At 41.7% G+C, this 19,292-nt stretch overlaps 1 protein-coding gene across 1 annotated transcript in view; it reads left to right on the top strand.

The window, feature by feature from the left end:
* Positions 1-651: 651 nt before the first annotated feature.
* The window catches only part of NLRP4 (NLR family pyrin domain containing 4), a 30,867-nt gene continuing 12,226 nt past the window's right edge, over positions 652-19,292 (top strand). The window contains exons 1-5 of the mRNA XM_040465174.1: positions 652-931; positions 7,980-9,552; positions 10,852-11,013; positions 12,862-13,029; positions 18,025-18,192. Of these exons, the coding sequence (XP_040321108.1) occupies positions 652-931; positions 7,980-9,552; positions 10,852-11,013; positions 12,862-13,029; positions 18,025-18,192 (2,351 nt within the window). The remainder of the gene's footprint in view (positions 932-7,979; positions 9,553-10,851; positions 11,014-12,861; positions 13,030-18,024; positions 18,193-19,292) is intronic.

The following is a 19,292-nucleotide window of genomic DNA, read 5'->3' as shown; positions in this document are numbered from 1 at the left end:
GGCACGCCTTCTCTACTATCTACTGAGAGATACATAATTTCTCACTGCTTGTAAGTCTTTATTTGCATTGAAATTCAGGATATATCAGGTGAATATAGGTTAAGATTATCATATCTTATGAAATAATTGTTCCATTTTTTATTAGGTAAAGATATCACTATCTGTCATCTTGATTTTTGCCTTAAAGTTGAACTCATCAGGTACCGTAATATGTAAGCCTTAATTGGGACATATTTGGCTTATTTAATTTTTTTCAACTGGTTTATACCAGGTATCTATATCTTCATCAGGAGTCCTTTCCTGGATACTAACATTGGATATGTTTTATTATGTATCTCCACCAGGCGTTGTCAGAATTAGGGTTAGAAAAAATTCTTCCAAGGACTATTTCTTACTTACGCTGAATTTTATTGTCATCCTTCTCATGATCGTTTCAATAAAAAGGTGAGAAGAGATGAGTCTGGTCTAAAGAACTTCCTGCCCTCATCCCCATTCCCCCCAAAACTAGCAAGGTACTATACAAAAACTTAGTTACAATTGATTTTTTTTTTTCTTATAGCTTGGTACTGCCCTGAATTTTTCACAGGTTCCATATATTTCTTGTTACTGGTAATTCTCTCTTTGAAGATTGACATCTCTGTCCTGGTCAAGATGGCGTCATCTTTCTTTTCTGATTTTGGCCTGATGTGGTACCTGGAGGAACTCAAAAAGGATGAGTTCAGAAAATTTAAGGAGCTCCTAAAACAGGAGCCTCTGAAGCTTGGACTCAAGATAATTCCCTGGACTGAAGTAAAGAAGGCAACACGGGAAGATCTTGCAAACCTGCTGATGAGGCATTACAAGGAACAGCAAGCATGGAATGTGACTTTCAGCGTCTTTAACAAGATCAATAGAAAAGATCTCTGTGAGAAGGCAAAGAAAGAGATCACAGGTGAGAGGGTCTGGGGTTGTGGGATGGGGACAGGTTCCTCATAATGAAGATTATGCCATGATGCTGATAAACGTTCTCTACATGTCTACCTACAGCAGGTCCAGAATCTATGATGGGACAGTGTTACCCTTGTAGATAGAAAGTAACTTAATTAGGACCTCATGGTTAGACGTGGTAAAATGTGGGTGGATATCCTGTCCTAACCTGTGCTGCACTTCTGTCTGGATTACCGGTAATTTTGTCCTCGGCAGAGAACTTGTGTCCAAGCAGAAACTCCAAGGTGATATTGTACTGTAGGAACTATAGCTTTGACCCATTAGCAATGACACCATCTGCTGTGGGTGGTCTACTGCGCTGGCGGTAACTGGTGTGGTAGTGTGTTTATTTAAGACTGCATAGAGTGCCAGTGGTCAGTGAGATTTCGAAATCATTGCCACATACGTGTGTGTTTTAATACTCAGCAAGCAATAGTTCATGTCGGAAAATCTGTGACCTATAAGCAGTATCATCTTAAGGGCCAATATTTTTTTTGAGGGAAGCGTGTCTTTTGTTCAGAACTTTATTGAATTGTGGACCATTTTATACCCTCATCTGCCCAAATATCAGCACTTCTTGTGACCTCTGAGTTTCCACTACCACCGTCTGTATTTGTGTGTATCCTATCCACATACAATGTGGGCTCTTGGCAACTTCATTACATCTTTATAGTAGCCCCGTTGGAGCATTTAGATATTGGAATACATTCCATTTTACTGTAAGTTTTACTTCATTTTTATAATTACAGTTAGGATATCATGTTGACTGTTTAATTACATTTGTGGGAAAGTTAAATGAGGCACAAATGTCCTTTCAGATTAGTTTTGTTTTGTTTTGTTTTTAGACAGAACACAGCACACACTGTGTGCTGTGAGAGAGAGGGGGAGAGAGAAAGAGAAAATGAGAATCTTCTTTTTTCACTATATGAAATTTATTGTCAAATTGGTTTCCATACAACACCCAGTGCTCATCCCAAAGGGTGCCCTCCTCAATACCCATCACCCACCCTCCCACCTCCCTCCTACCTCCCTCTTATGCTTTGGCTCTCTCCCACTCTAACCTCTTTTTTTTAAATGAGAATCTTAAGCAGCCTCTGCACTCAGCATGGAGCTCAATGTAAGACTTGATCCCACAAGCTTGGGATCATGACCTGAGCCAAAATCAAGAGTTAGACACTGAACCAACCAAGCCAATCAGACGCGCCATGTCCGTTCAGATTAGAAAAGATATGACACAAGATTACTCAAAAGGGAGGGCATTGGGTCTAATAAGATGGAGAACCACTTAATCTCTAGTGGGACACTGATGGTACAGTCTTGACTTGGCTCCATGTGGCAATCCTACACCCATTCTCAAACCATATCAGAGATGAGGAGCTACAGCAGAGTCCATGGACCAACAGAGGTTCACACCTGAGATCTTCTGCCTTCCAATCCCATGCACTCCCAGGACCCAGACCAGAGGGGGTAGAATAAAGCAAAATACTTCTGGAGATCCTGTGGACTCCTGTTTTAATTGCCTCCTTTTTATACCCTGCTGGTGGGGGAAGGATTCCCACCTTTAGGTTATGAAGATGACTAAGCCCGTAATCCCCAACACTGTACAGATGAAGTCAACAGCAGTGTTTCAGCACATAGACTCACAGCCACATATAGTCAAAACACCACCACATGGGGCCCCATGATGATTGCACTTAGAAACAGAGTGAACAACCAGGGGTGTGGCAGGCAGTTTGTGGTATTGAAAGAGTGGGTGTGCCCTGAATCCCTGGAGGATGTGAATGTGAATAATTCTATGACTCTCAGGGAACTGAAACCCACTACTCAGGGATAAACATGAATTATGCCTGATTCCTTAATAAACAGATTATTTAGCTAGGGGACCATATCTGTGGGCACAAAGTGGGGAGGGGGACTTAAGTTTAGGACATTCCAGTCTCTTCCTCCACAACTTTACCACATATCAAGGCAATACATAATACTGCATCTTAATTTAAGGTCTGACACCTGAGCTCCTTGTACAAAATTGTCAAGTGATGGAGGACCATGCTGGAGAGGCAAATGCCAGGCAGGTGCTCCCTCTAAGGGTTAAACTGGTGGGTGACCTCTTGCCCATGGCCATGGCACCAGAGGCTGTGGTCATAGAGAGTGGGTTGCATGAGGTCCGCCTCCCCTGGATCTTCCAGGTGGGAATATGTGCCTTCCCATGCACACCTTTGCACCACTACCCACCTTCATGCTGTGTCGTAGACCAGAAAGACCCCTGGTCTTTCTCCTCAGGGCTGTGTAGAGGTTTGAGCCTCACACACTGTCCTCTCAATACCTCCAGGGCCTCATCACAATAGGAGACCAGTCATCCCTGTCACCATGCTTCTGCTCCTCTGCTCCTGTTGGTGTAAGAGAGACTGAGGGTTGCTTTGAAGAATAAGCACTCACTCCATTGGGTAATGTTGAACCATCCTGGCAATACAACCTGTAACATTAGTCAGCTTCTGGTCTGCTTCTAATCCATGCCATGGACTTGTAACCAGAGCCTCGTATTTTGTTGTGTGGATGTGAATGTAATTCCTGCTGCTCCACTCTTGAAAGATGATTTTGATCTGTACACTCCTATCTTCCTCCAGTTCCGGAAAAGTCTGCCCCATTACATTTGAGTCTCTTCTGACTCTTCTCTCCTTCTGTAATGCCAGTTGAATGTATGTCACACCTTAAGGGTCACTTGTACATTTATCCTGGTAGCAGGCATTACCTTTGTTTTGCATATTTAAGGTATCAGTGGGAGGAGATAGCCATTCTGACTTACCATCATGTTTTCATCTTCAACGTTCAACTCCTCACCAAGATGTGCATAGATGAGGCTTTGTGTTCTCCCTGTTTTGGGTGCTTGCACCTGTTGGGAGTACTTGCACCTGTCTGAGGTGCTGTTGAGATGCTTGTACCTGTTAGAGCTGCTAAGCTTGGACCTGTGTCTTGGTAGCATTGCTCATTCCTCAGTCTCAGCCATCATATGAAAATACCGCTTCTGTCCCATTCTTTGCTCCCTTCTGGGACTCTGCTGACACATATTAGACCTTTACACTGTGTCTCCTCAGTCACTTCTCTGTGTTTTAGTCTGTGTGTTTATTTCTAATCTCTTAGTCCTTAATCCCCTTTTCAGCTATTTCCAATCTGCTAACAAACTCATCTATTGATTTCATAAACTCAGCTAATCTATTTTATGGATATAATTTCCCTTTGTTTTTCCATTCCTTCCTATCTTCTTTTTTATTGAACACTTTAAGTTAGGTTCATTTTGAGACAGATATTAAAGTAAATATTTTTCTAATGTGTTTCCCACCCCTCCTTGTTTTGGTCCTGTGGTTTTTGTCTCCCAGCATGCCTGGAAATTTTGAGCACTGGGCTTTTGATACAATACATTAAAGAGGCTACTGAGGCTCTGCAAGATTATGTTCTTCCAGATCAAGTAGAATTGCTTCTGGTAACAGATGAATATGTCCTTAATAGTGCAGATTGAAATAATTCAAAGCCAGGCTGTGTTTTGTGAGGAATATTTTGTTGCTAGTTTCCCCTTCTTCCCAGATGGTCCATCCAGTATCCCCTCATGCCTGACGTGTGCTGAACTTCTGAACCTATCATTTGTCCCCCAAACCCTTGAACTTGGCAGGAGTTTGACTTGGCTTATTAGCCTCTTAGCCCTTAATGTCTATTCAGGTTCACAGCCTCTTTAGAGGAAAATGCCCCAAGGAAAACAGACAAGTGCTAAGCTCTCCTTCTTGGCCTTTCCCTCTGTCTCCTGTATCTTGGCTTCTCAAGAACTTTGTGTTTTCATAGCTCTTTAGTGACCTCACATAATTTTTCCTTTTTTAATCTTTTTAAATATTTACTTTGGAGAGACAGCCAGCATGAGCAAGGGTGGAAGAGAGGCAGAGAGAGAGGATCTGAAGTGGGTTCTGTGCTGACAGCAGAGAGCCCTGTGTGGGGCTCGAACTCATGAACTGTGAGACCATGACCTGAGCCAAAGTTGGACACTTAACCGACTGAGCCACACAGGCACCGTTTAACATTTTTGAAAGAGCGAGCAAGTGCATGAGTGGGGGGTGGGAGGGGCAGAGGGAAAGAGAATCTTAAGCAGGCTCCATATTCAGTGTAGAGCTAAACACAGGGCTTTATCTCACAACCCTAGGATCATGATCTGAGTCAAAATCAAGAGTAAGATGCTCAACTGATTAAGCCACCCACGCACTCTGACTTCACATAACTTTTTATTATTATTATTTTTAATATATGAAATTTATTGTCAAATTGGTTTCCATACAACACCCAGGGCTCATCCCAACAGGTGACCTCCTCAATACCCATCACTAACCCTCCCCTCCCTCCCACCCCCCATCAACCCTTAGTTTGTTCTCAGTTCTCAACAGTCTCTTATGCTTTGGCTCCCTCCCTCTCTAACCTTTTTTTTTTTTCCTTCCCCTCCCCCATGGTCTTCTGTTAAGTTTCTCAGGATCCACATAAGAGTGAAACCATATGGTATCTGTCTTTCTCTGTATGACTTATTTCACTTAGCGTAACACTCTTGAGTTCCATCCACGTTGCTATGAAAGGCCATATTTCATTCTTTCTCATTGCCACGTAGTACTCCATTGCGTATATAAACCACAATTTCTTTATCCGTTCATCAGTTGATGGACATTTAGGCTCTTTCCATAATTTGGCTATTGTTGGAAGCGCTGATATAAACATTGGGGTACAAGTGCCCCTATGCATCAGCACTCCTGTATCCCTTGGGTAAATTCCTAGCAGTGCTATTGCTGGGTCATAGGGTAGATTTATTTTTAATTTTTTGAGGAACCTCCCCACTGTTTTCCAGAGTGGCTGCACCAGTTGGCATACATTTGAATTAATTTAAATTGAATAAGAAATTTCATTCCTCAGTTACACCAGTCCCATTGAAGTTGCTGAATAGGTACATGTAGCTAGTGGAAGACCTAAATTTTTCAGTAGGGAACAAAAAAGTACTAAAAATACACATTCAATAGGATTCGGTTTCTTATAAAAAAAAATATGGCTAAACAAATGTCTTGTGGCATGAATTATAGGCACTAAAACCAAATTTTTGGTGCTGCTTTTGGTTGGTAGTGGTGAATTAAAGTATTAATAGTTTCTGTGTTTTAACAATTTCTGTTTGTTTCTTGTCATCTTGGAAGTGTTTTAGGAGTTTCTGAATTTCCCCTTTGTGTGTTTCTCCTCAGTTTCCTTCTTTGTAATTTTTTTTTTTCTAGAGTGAGGGTTGAATGTCAAACCTTACCAGAAACATGATCTTCCCTAATCCAGGTCATTAAACATGCTGTTGGACATAGAACATGTTGAAAGAGTCACTCCAATATTCTTTTTGGAACAGAAGGCAGAATTGGCCTTCAGATTGGACCTGCCAGGGCATGGCAGATAATGGTTGCAATCTTTAAAAAAAATTTCTTTTTTATTTGACGTTTATATATTTTTGAGACATAGAGAGACAGAGCATGAACGGGGGAGGGTCAGAGAGAGAGGGAGACACAGAATCTGAAACAGGCTCCAGGCTCTGAGCTGTCAGCACAGAGCCCGATGCGGGGCTCGAACTCACGGAGTGTGAGATCATGACCTGAGCCGAAGTCGGTCGCCCAACCGACTGAGCCATCCAGGCGCCCCGATAATGGTTGCAATCTTAATGACACTCACATGGGCCTGTTGAAATCAGTGAACCTCTCACAACTCTGTTTAAAAAAAGGGGGGGGGGAGAGGGAAGGGCAAATTCTCTACCTTAGTGCACCATTGTGGGCATGAGGAGTGCTATGCAAATACTATCATGCTCAGAACCTGATAGAGAATTAGGCTTATAAGACATGATGGTGCTTATATGTAGGTGGGAATGACTTGTTGGTGTCTTCGTTCTCAACCACAGGAGATATCATCATCCCTTTCCAAACTGAAGTGCAAATCTGACAAATGCCTCCTATTCTAAATCCCTTCATACTATGTATTATGCTCCCACATGCATGGTCTCTTATAGCTTGTGATCTTCACAATCTCCCTATATGAGGTAGCTCATCCTTACTTTCATTTACAACTGAGAAACCTGAAGCTTGGGGAGATTCCTTCCTTCCCCAGATCACATAGCTATGAGCAGCAGATGCCAGACCTCCACACAGGCCACTGAACTTCTGAGTTCAGCGTTCTTCTTCTTATTTTTAATGTTTACTTATTTTGAGAGCGAGAGTGAGAGAGCACAAGCAGAGGAGGAGCAGAAAGAGGGAGAGAGAATCCTAATCAGGCTTCAAGCTATCAGCGCAGAGCCCGACTCGGGACTGAAATTCTTTTTTTTAATTTTTTTTTCAACGTTTATTTATTTTTGGGACAGAGAGAGACAGAGCATGAACGGGGGAGGGGCAGAGAGAGAGGGAGACACAGAATCGGAAACAGGCTCCAGGCTCTGAGCCATCAGCCCAGAGCCTGACGCGGGGCTCGAACTCACGGACCACGAGATCGTGACCTGGCTGAAGTCGGACGCTTAACCGACTGCGCCACCCAGGCGCCCCTGGACTGAAATTCTTGAACAGTGAGATCGTGACCTGAGTCAAAACCAAGAGTCACACACTTAACCAACTGAGCCACCCAGGTGCCCCAGTTCAGGGTTCTTTCTATAAAAAATCTCTCAAGTGTCCCAATATGCAGAGTTTTGTCACTGTTGTTTTTTTCATACTGTCTCTGCCACAACTACCCCTCTCTGCCATTTGTAGTGGGAAGGTAGCTATAGACAACATGTAAACAAAGAGCATGGTGGTGTTCCAGTGAAATTGTATTTATAAAACAGGCTGTTGTCCAGCTTTGGCCCAAAGACTGCAGCCGGCAGATCCCGAGAAGATGCATTTTTAGAAGAAAAATTGCAGGGTCAAAAAGGATATATAATATATGATGAGCATTGAGTTTAACTTGGAGATGTTGTATGTTTCTTTTTTCCTCTTGTTCTCACTCAGGACACACAAAGTTGTACCAAATGCACGTGAAGGAGAAATTCAACAACATGTGGCGCAGAGAATCTATCCCCAGGATTCAAGATCACTTACATCCTGAACTCACCCAGAGAGAACGTGAATGCTTGGAACTGTTTTTTACTCCTAAGGAAACTGGGAAACAGACACGGACGGTGCTCCTCAAAGGAATACAAGGTATTGGGAAGACAACATTCCTGATTAGGTTGATGTTGGCCTGGGTGGAGGGCAACCTCTACCAGGAGAGATTCTCCTATGTTTTCTACCTCTGCTGCCGGGAAATGAAGCAGTTGACAGAGACCAGTTTGGCTGCACTCCTCTCTAGAGGCTGGTCTGACTCCTCCACTCCTTTTGTGGAGATCCTGTCCCAACCAGAGAGACTCTTGTTTCTCATAGACAGCTTCGAAGAACTGAAATGTAGCCTGAGTGAACCTGAGTCGGATCTGTGCAGCGACTGTATGAAGCAGGTGCCAGTACAGGTGCTCCTGAGCAGCTTGCTGAGGAAGAAATTGCTCCCCGAGTCCTCGCTGCTCATCACTGCTACACCTGTGTACCCCCAGGAAGTTGAGGATAGGTTGGAGTACCCAGAAATTAGAACACTCCTGGGATTCAGTGACAGTGATAAGAAGATCTATTTCTGCTCTATGTTTCAAGACCGGAATAGAGCCATGGAAGCCTTCAGTTTCATGAGAGAAAATGGGCATTTGTTTATCATGTGCCAAATCCCCATCCTTTGCTGGATTGTGAGCACTTGTCTGAAGCAGGAAATGGAAAAGGGGAAAGACCTGGCGCTGACCTGCCGACGTACCACCTCTCTTTATAGCTCTTTCATCTTTAACTTGTTCACGCCCAGGGGGGCTAGCTGTCCAGATGAGCAAAGCCAAGGCCAGTTGAAGGGCTTGTGTTCCCTGGCTGCCGAGGGTATGTGGACCAACATGTTTTTGTTCAGTGAAGGGGACCTCAGGAGAAATGGGTTAGTTGATTCTGACATCTCTACGTTGCTGGACATAAAGGTTCTTCAGAAGTGCAAGGAGGAGGAGAACTCCTACATATTTCTCCATGTGAGCATCCAGGAGTTCTGTGCCGCCATGTTCTATTTTCTCAAGAGCCACATGGACCATCCTAACCCAGCTGTTGGATGTAGAAAGGCTGTGCTATTTACCTATTTGAAGAAAGAAAAGGTACATTGGATTTCTTTGGGGTGTTTCATATTTGGCCTTTTAAATGAAAAGGAACAACAAAAGCTGGATACAGTTTTTGGCTTTCACCTGTCCCAGGAGATACAGCAGGAATGTCACCAGCACTTGCAGCGCATAGGTGAGAATGAGCATCTTCAGAAACAGATAGATTTCTTGGCATTGTGTTACTGTCTGTTTGAGATGCAGAATGAAGGTTTTGTGCAGTGGGCAATGGACTTCTTCCAAGATGTTCACTTTACCATCACGGACCACGTGGACTTGCGGGTTTCTGCCTACTGCTTAAAATACTGTTCCAGTTTGCAGAAGCTTTGCTTCTCCACCCAGAATGTCTTTCAAGTGGGAAATGCAGACAGCTCTGTGTGAGTCCATCTAATTGCTTTCTTTCTGTTATCTTTTCAGCATTTGTCCACATTTCCAGGTGGGCTTGGCTGATGGCATTTTTATTATAGGATTGTCATTGTTCCTGTCAAACAGACCTTAGCTCAGGTCCCGGTGTGACTGTTTATGAACTACATGACCTTGCCCATGGGATTTCCCTTCTTTGTTGAAGTTGCCTCACTAAATGTAGGGCAATAATGTTAACTACGTTGTGAGGTATTGTGGAGATTGAATATGAGAATCCATGTGTGTTTCTTATACTTTTCAATATGGTTGGTATGTACTTATAATTAGCATCATTCTCAAAGGACTACACTCACATCCTTTCTTGAATTCCCAGTTAAAAATTACCTTTTAGGGTGTTGTATGGAAACCAGTTTGACAATAAATTTCATATATTGAAAAAAAATTACCTTTTAAAATTTATTCTAGAAATCTTATAAATTTTATTTTATTTTATTTTTTGTGATTTATTTTTTTTATTTATTTTTTTATTTATATATGAAATTTTTTGTCAAATTGGTTTCCATACAACACCCAGTGCTCATCCCAAAAGGTGCCCTCCTCAATACCCATCACCCACCCTCTCCTCCCTCCCACCCCCCATCAACCCTTAGTTTGTTCTCAGTTCTCAACAGTCTCTTATGCTTTGGCTCTCTCCCACTCTAACCTCTTTTTTAGAAATCTTATAAATTTTAACTAAGTGCTCCTGAAAATCTTATGAGGTAGATTTTTATCATGTTACAGATGGGGAAACTGGAGCAAAAAGATCCTGTAGGCTGGCCAAGTTAGGAAGTTGTGAAGGCTAGGTTTGAGCCTAGGCTATATTACTCAAGACTCACTTACAGCTGGGATGTCCTGCCAAAGTCTTAAGTATAAAACTGCCCATATATATGGCAAGGTTCCTCAACCTTGGCACTATTGATATTTTGGGAGGGATAATTGTGTTGGCAGGGGGTGAGGGGAAGCTTTCCTGCGCATTGTAGCATGTTTAACAGCATCCCTGGTTTCTACCACTAGATCCAGAAGTACCCCTCCCATAAGTTGTAGCAACAAAAAAATGTCTCCGGATATTGCCTAATGTTGCCTGGGCAGAGGGGACAACAGTCCCCTCGGTTGAGAATAATGAATATAAAACTTACCTGATGGATGTTATTCTGTCTAGTTAAAGGTTGGGCTATGTCAGAGTTTTTATGTCCACGAAGATAATTTTTTCTTATGTTATGAATTGCTTGGGTTGACAATATCCTGGAAAACACATCCTTTCTCCTTTCTTACAGGTCAAGTTACAATATCCTCTGTTGGCATGATATCTGCTCTGTGCTCACTACAAATGAGCACCTCAGAGAACTCCAGATGAGTCACAGTATCCTCAGTGAGTCAACCTATGTAACTTTGTGTAATCAGCTGAGGCATCCCAGCTGTCACCTTCAAAAGCTTCAGTAAGTTGGGGATCCTCCTAGACTTGAGTCTCTGGTGTAGATACCAAATTGGTCCCACCTCACTTTTAGGTGAGGCCAACTGCATAACCAAAGAATTATAATCAGAGCAGATTTCCACATGCCTACTTCTCTTGCTGTGTCACCTTTTACTGCACTCATCACATTAAAATGTGTTTCTCAAGGTCACAAAGCTATGAAAGGGAAAATCTGGGTTCTGAACTTCAGAGCTGGTCAACTTGCAGAGCCTCTTCTGGTGGCCACCACACTTGCTGCTTCTAAAAATGCTTGAGGAGCATTATGTCAACCAACATTTGGGATCCAGCTGGGTGTCAGACTTTTACTAAATCCCAAGGATAAAGTAGGGGTAAGAATTATGGTCTTGACCTCAAGGACCACTGTGGTCAGGTGTGACTTGGCTTGTTTCCTCGCCATGAAATGTATAGACATTTCTGAGTGGGAGGTGCACATGAAAGGATGAGAGACAATCCGAGATTCTGGTTGTCTGGAAAGTCCTCCTAGTCGAGGAGTTTAGACTACCTTCTGAGAGGACATGGAACTTATGGATTCCAGAGAACAGGAAGGATATGCAAGAGTGGTATTGTCTGAGAATTGGTCTGGCACAGGTGTCTAGGTGTGCTCCCCTTGCCGTAGTATGATGTTGTCTTGTCCATGTCTGTGGATCTCTGGCATCTAAATAGGAGTATGTGACTCTTTCTTGGCAATAAAATGTGAGCAGAAGTATGACTTTTATACGAAAGCCTTTAAGAGACCAGAGTTTCTATATGTGCATTCCCCATTTGCTAGTGGAATGTTGAAGTCCCAAGACAGGGAAACCAGCTGGGTCTGTACCTACACAGTGGAGTGTCAGGTCATTAAAATTGAACTTCATCAAAATGGAAACACCTGCTTTAGTAAGTCTGGAGTTGGGCCTAAGACTGCATTTCTAACAAGTCCCTAGATGATGCTGAGATGTGGCTTGTCCAGGAACCATGCTTTGAGAAGGATGTAGAGCAGTGACTTTGTAATATTTTCTGCATGTTAAAACTATCCAAGGATGGGGGCGCCTGGGTGGCGCAGTCGGTTAAGCGTCCGACTTCAGCCAGGTCACGATCTCGCGCTCCGTGAGTTCGAGCCCCGCGTCGGGCTCTGGGCTGATGGCTCAGAGCCTGGAGCCTGTTTCCGATGCTGTGTCTCCCTCTCTCTCTGCCCCTCCCCCGTTCATGCTCTGTCTCTCTCTGTCCCAAAAATAATAAACGTTAAAAAAAAAAATTAAAAAAAAAAACACAAAAAAAAAACTATCCAAGGATGTTTTAAAAAGTTCCTCGTGCCCAAGTCAAGCCTCAAAACCAATTTATCAAAATATCTCCCATGGGATTTCAATGTACATCCAAGGTAGAAAACTATTGGCTTAAAAGAAACCCCTCCCCTCCAAACATCAGTAATACCTGTGTTGAAACATTACATGAGGGAAAAATAAACATTGTGCTAACCCATTTAAACTTGGGAGTTTTTAACATGGATGGTATTTCATCAGGGTGTCTCATTCTTGGTGGTGGAGCACTGTCCTGTACACCATAGGATGTTTAGTAGCATCCCTGACTTCTACTCACTAGCTGCTAGCAGCACACATTCACATACCTCAGCAAAACAGAGATGTCTCCAGACATTGGGCCATTTTGCCCTCACAGGGGCTGGTTGGCAGATTGAGAACCACTAAGCTACATGACTCAGTTGTGAAATTAGAGATCTGAGACCTAATTAGAGGCCATAGTTCAAAGACAGGTGCTCAGGCTGTGTTCTCAGGTTTTGTTGGATGAAACGTCCCCAAAATTTTCTTTACTTTTGCAGGATGAATAATGTTACCTTCGCTGGTGACAGTTGGCTTTTCTTTGAGGTGCTCACTCATAGTCCAGATTTGAAATACCTGAACCTCAGTGGTACAACACTCTCGCGCAATGATGTGAAGTTGCTCTGTAATGCCCTGAACAATCCAATGTGCAATGTAGAAGAACTACTGTAAGTTTTTATGCTCCCCAGGATCACTGATGTGATCCCAGAGGGGATTATATACTTTTTTTTACCTGTCTACTTTCATCCCCTTTTCTATTGTTCATACACAAACATAATCTCCTGTGCGTTTGAGGATAGAATATGGAGGTTAGAATATGGTACAACCACTTTGCAAAACATTTGCCTGTATTTGGCTTTCATAGGTTCTGGCATTCTGTATTACTAAAATTCCACTTCTAGGTGTACATTCAACGGAGTTGATGTATAAGTTTGCTGAAAAAGAGTTACTAAAAAACATACATGGCAAGTATCCATAAGACCTGAAAAATGGAAATATCTACTAACAGTAAGTTAAATAAAAGAATTCTCATTCCCTGAGAATTAATCTACAAGTATAAGCAACAGTTTGGATGAATCTCAAGCCAAACTTGAGACTAGATTATATGATTTTATATAAAGTTAAAAGATGGGCAAGACATGGTATTAGAGGTTAGGATAGCGACAGGAGGTGATAGATATGCTGTTTCTTGACCTGGATACTAGTAACACAAGTGTGTTCAGTTCGTGACCATTCATTGGCCAACACTTAGCACTTATGTACTTTTCTGTGTGTATATGATACTTCAAGAATTGTTTTCAATCAAGTAATGATTCCAATACTTAACTTCTATTGACCTTCTGTAGTACCCACATTTTTTTAGTGTGTTTCTATTTATTTATTTTTTTCAATATATGAAGTTTATTGTCAAATTGGTTTCCATACAACACCCAGTGCTCATCCCAAAAGGTGCCCTCCTCAATACCCATCACCCACCCTCCCCTCCCTCCCACTCCCCATCAACCCTCAGTTCGTTCTCAGTTTTTAAGAGTCTCTTATGCTTTGGCTCTCTCCCACTCTAACCTCTTTTTTCTTTTTCCTTCCCCTCCCCCATGGGTTTCTGTTAAGTTTCTCAGGATCCACATACGAGTGAAACCATATGGTATCTGTCTTTCTCTGTATGGCTTATTTCACTTAGCATAACACTCTCCAGTTCCATCCATGTTGCTACAAATAGTACCCACATTTTCAAATGCTTTCTCTAGTTGCCCATCAACCAAATACACAAAGACCCAAACCCATTTGTTAATAACAGCTTTATCAAGATACAATCCACATAACCATAAAACTCACCCCCTCCATATTAAGAATATACCAAGTGGTCTTAGTCTATACTGACAAGAGTATGCAACCATCACAACGATCTGATTTTAGAACCTTGAAAACAAACTCCATACCTATTAGCACTCACTCCCCATTGCCTTGTTGCCCTGGCAACCACTAACTTTTCAGTCTCAATGAATTTGCCTATTCTGGATTTCTCATTTAAATTAAATCATACAATATGTGGTCTTCTGTGAGTGGCTTCCTTTACTTAGTAAAATGTTGTCAAGTTTATCTAAATCCTGTTCTGTACCAGTATTTCTTTGCTTTTTATGGCTGAATGATATCCCATTGTGTGGATATACTACATTTTGTTTACCCGTCTGTTGATGTGTGTTTAGGTTATTGACACCTTTGGCTGTTGTGAATAGTGTTGCTATGAATATTAGTGTTTAAACACCTGTTTTCAATTTCTTGGGTATATAATTAGGAGTGGAAATGAGTCATAATTTCATGTTAACATTTTGGGGCAACCACCACAGTGTTTTCTACAGTGGCTGGACAATTTTACATTCCTACCAGAAATGTATGAGGGTTCTAATTTCTCCATATCCTTACAAATACTTACCTTCCATTATTTTTATTGTAGCCATCCAGCAGGTTTGATGTGGCATCTTATTCTGGTTTTGGTTTGAATTTTCTGAATGACTAATAATGTTAAATCTTTTCATGTGATTGTTGGCAATTGTATGTCTTGGGAGACATGTCTATTCAAGTCCTTTGCACATTTTTAATTGGTTTGTTGGTCTTTTTATGTGATGAGTTGTAATACAAGTTATGTGCAAGATACATAATTCACAAATTTTTTCTCCCATTCTATGAATTGTCTTTTCAATTTTTTATAATCAGTGTTATATTAGTTTCATATGTACAATATAATGATTCAACAATTCTATCCATTTCTCAGTGCTTAAGATAAATGTACTCTTAATTTCATTTATCTTTTCACTTGAATTTTAAAACTATGTTTATTTATTTTGAAAGAGAGAGCATGCCAGCACAAGCAAGGGAGGAGCAGAGAGAGAAGGGGAGAGAGAATCCCAAGCAGGCTCTGCACTGGCAGCTCAGAGCCCAATGAGGGGTTTGATCCCACCAACCATGAGATCATGACCTGAGCTGAGATCAAGAGTCAGATGCTTAACCAACTGAGCCACCCAGGCACCCCTCTTTTCACTTTTTTAATGGTGTCCTTTGAAACACAATTTTTAAAAAAATTTTTTAGTTTTTCTATATGTCTTTATATTTAATTGAAGTATATATAGTTCACATATTTAATTTCAGGTGAACAACATAATGATTCAACAATTACATACATTACAAAATGCTCACCATGACAAGTATAGTTACCCTCTGTCACACTACAAGGCTACAACAATATTATTGACTATATTCCCTATGCTGTACTTATATTTCCATGACTTTATTTTATAACTGGAAGTTTATACCTCTTAAGACCCTTTATCTATTTTGTTCATCCCTCCATCCCCACTTCCCCTCTGGCAACCAGTCTGTTCTCTGTATTTAGGTCTGGTGTTGGTGGTGGTGGTATCTTTTTCTTTGTCCATTTGTTTCCTAAGTTCCACATATTAGTGAAATCATATGGTATTTGTCTTTCTCTGACTTATTTCACATAGTACTATACCCTCCAGGTCTGTCCATGTTGTTGCAAATGGCAAGATTTCTTTTTTATGGCCAAGTAATATTCCAGTGTGTGTGTGTGTGTGTACCACTCTTGTTTATCCATTCATCTATGTATGGATAATTGGGTTGCTTCCATATCTTGGCTGTTGTAAATAATGTTTTAGGGGTGCTGCATATCTTTTAAATTAGTGTTTTTGTTTCTAATTTGAATACCTAGTAGTGAAATTACTGGGTGGTATGGAAATTCTATTTTTAATATTTTGAGGAAACTCCAAACTGTTTTCCATAGTGGCTGCACCAGTTTACATTCCCACTAATAGTGGATAAATGTTCCATTTTCTCCACAGCCTCACCAACACTTATTTTTTGTTGTTTTGATACTAGCCATTCTGACAGGTATGGGGTGGTATCTCATTGTGGTTTTGATTTGTATTTCTCTGATGATGAGTGATGTTGAGCATCTTTTCATGTGTCTATTGGCCATCTGGATGTCTTCTTTGGAGAAGTGTTTCTTTGGTGTTGAGTTGTGTGAGTTTTTTACAGATTTTGGATATTATATCCCATAAGGGGTTGTCATTTGCAAATATCTCCCATTCAGTAGGTCGCCTTGTCATTTTGTTGGTTTTCTTGCTATGCAAAAGCTTTTTGGTTTGATGTAGTCTCAATAGTTTAATTTTGCTTTTGTTTCTCTTGCCTGGGAAGACCTATCTAGAAAAATGTCATTAAGGCCAATGTCAAAGAGATTACTGCCTATGTTTTCTTCTAGGAGTTTTATGGTTTCACATCAGGCATTTAATTCATTTTGGTTTTGTGTATGGTATTAATGCTGGAAAAACTGGACCACTTTCTGTTTGTTGAAGAGACTGTATTATCCCCATTATGTATTCTTGCCTCCTCTGTCATAGACTAATTGACTATATAAGTGTTGGTTTACTTCTGGGCTTTTTATTCTGTTCCATTTTTTTTATGTTGAAAGGTATTTTTCTTCTGCCTCTTGTGCTTTCGGTGTCCTATCTAAGAAACCATTGCCCAACCCAAGGCGATGAAAATTTACTGCCATGTTTTCTTCTAAGAGTTTCAACTCTTACATTTAATTCTATGATCCATTTTGAGTTATTGTTTGTAGGTAGTGTACAGTAAGTCAACCCCCCCCCTTTTTTTTAATCCTTGAAAATAATACCCTAATGCTAGAAACAACTTTTTTTTTTCAACGTTTATTTATTTTTGCGACAGAGAGAGACAGAGCATGAACGGGGGAGGGGCAGAGAGAGAGGGAGACACAGAATCGGAAACAGGCTCCAGGCTCTGAGCCATCAGCCCAGAGCCTGACGCGGGGCTCGAACTCACGGACCGCGAGATCGTGACCTGGCTGAAGTCGGACGCTTAACCGACTGCGCCACCCAGGCGCCCCTAGAAACAACTTTTTTAAACCAAGCTTTGGCACAGAATCATCTTAGAAAAATTTTAGGAGCCATAGACTTGGTAACTTGCCAATTACATTTTCATTTCTTAACAACTAATTGTTTACATCTTTATTCTATTACCTCTGGACCTAGTTTATACCTTTTCTGTGGCAGCCAGAGGGAGAGTGGCTGAGGTAATAGAAAACTATAATTACTGGCAGCCTCCACCTACTCAAGCTACCAATTGATGAGTTCTATAGAATTCCAGTTGAAGTCATCTTCAACAGAATGTCCTCTGAAGACGTGTTGCTCGAGCAGAGGCCTGAAAGATGAAGATCAAACTAAAGACCAGGCAAAGAGCATTCCAACAAGGTGCACAAGTGCAAAAACCCTAAGTGGGTCAGAAGATTTGGGGGGACATGTGGAGAGCAGCAAACATGAATGACTACCTTGAGTAGCTCCTAATGTGGGTAAGGCAACTGAAAATGGCCAACATGGCTGGACACAAGGATATAGGAATAGGAAGGGGCCTCATAGATCATGTGATGTGTTTGTAGCAGTTCCCTAGGTTGTACATGGATAATAAGCCTGTGTCTCTAGTGACTCCTCAAATCCCGAGAGTTACCAGGATCAAGAACGGGGTCCATGAGGTGCCAAAGCAGAGCGAATATGTTCTTCCTGACTTGTACAGGATTAACAAGGGGAATGGATTAGAGAAAGAAACCAACAAAATGTGACCTCTTCTTTTTCCTACAGGCTGGCAAATTGTCACCTTTCAGCAGATGATTGTGAAGCCTTTACCTGTGTCCTAAACAGCAGCAAGAAGCTGAAGCTTCTTAATGTATCCTACAACTACCTGGACCAAGGGGTGCCCCTGCTGTGTGAGGCCTTGCAGCACCCTGACTGTGGTCTAGAGGGCTTGATGTAAGTGCACATTGGGAGGGTCCACTGTGGAGAACCATGGCAGTGGTTAGTTTGAACTTGGGCCAGTTGTCTAAAATCCTACCCAGTGATGGAGGCACCACTGCAGAGATTTGAAAGCCTAAGCTGAGGATTCAGGAGAACTTGAGCTCTACCCCTGGATTTACCACTTAACCCTTGTCATCTTGAGCCAAGTTACCTAACTTCTCTTGGGTTCAAATTGCTCCTCTGTAAACAGGAGGAGGGAAAAATGCTGTCCTAGAAGTATTATGAAAGTTGAGGTTATGCAGAGCACATACAGAGCATACACAATATTAGACTGGGTGAAAGTAACTACAACAATCGGATACTTCCTTACTCCCTACTGTTTACCTGTTACTAGTATGTACAGTGAGCTCTCACCTATGGTCCTTGCTAAGGGCCACAGCGGAGCAAGATGACCTTGGGGGCATTGGCTTCATTGAATAAAGTTCCACATCTATCTTCAGTTTATGATAATACTGGTAAGAAAGGGGAGGCGGGAAAATACATATGCATTTGGGTCTGTTTTTTTATATGCAAATATCCTTAGTGATATGATATAGACTGTGGGGAACAGAACTGGAAGGTGGGAGAGAAACGTTTCTCTGTTTACACTTCTGGGTTTGTAAAAATGTGACCTATGTGAGAATAAGAGTACTCTGAGAATAAATCAAGCCAGTTAGAGGCCATCACTTCTAGTCAAAATGGAAAAACAGGGACTGGATTTAATCTCCCCCTGAAAACAACCAAAAATAACCAAATAAGTGAAACAATATTTTCTAGACATCACGCAATGAAGGACATGGATTCCTGAGAGACAGGAGATAAACAGGGGGAGTCTTATAATTGTCCCAGCTGACTATGCAGAAAGTTTCCAGGATACTGTTCAGGAAGAGAGAACTCACACGGAGCATGGCAGACTACAGGGTTTGGGGAGATGTTGGCTGAGAGTCTAGGAAGTTTGTGGGAGGTCACAGGACAGCACACCAAAGCATCTAGAAAACGTCAAAGTCTGAAAGACACCCTCTCAAGCACGCAGCAGGGTTCTGGCTCACATAAACATGAGAGAAAACTACCTTTCC

This window comes from Herpailurus yagouaroundi, unplaced genomic scaffold, assembly GCF_014898765.1.
Source record: "Herpailurus yagouaroundi ecotype Mexico unplaced genomic scaffold, PumYag 557, whole genome shotgun sequence".
NCBI lineage: Eukaryota > Metazoa > Chordata > Mammalia > Carnivora > Felidae > Herpailurus > Herpailurus yagouaroundi.
Note: the sequence above shows the minus strand (reverse complement) of the source record. Positions and strands in the feature narration are given on the sequence as shown.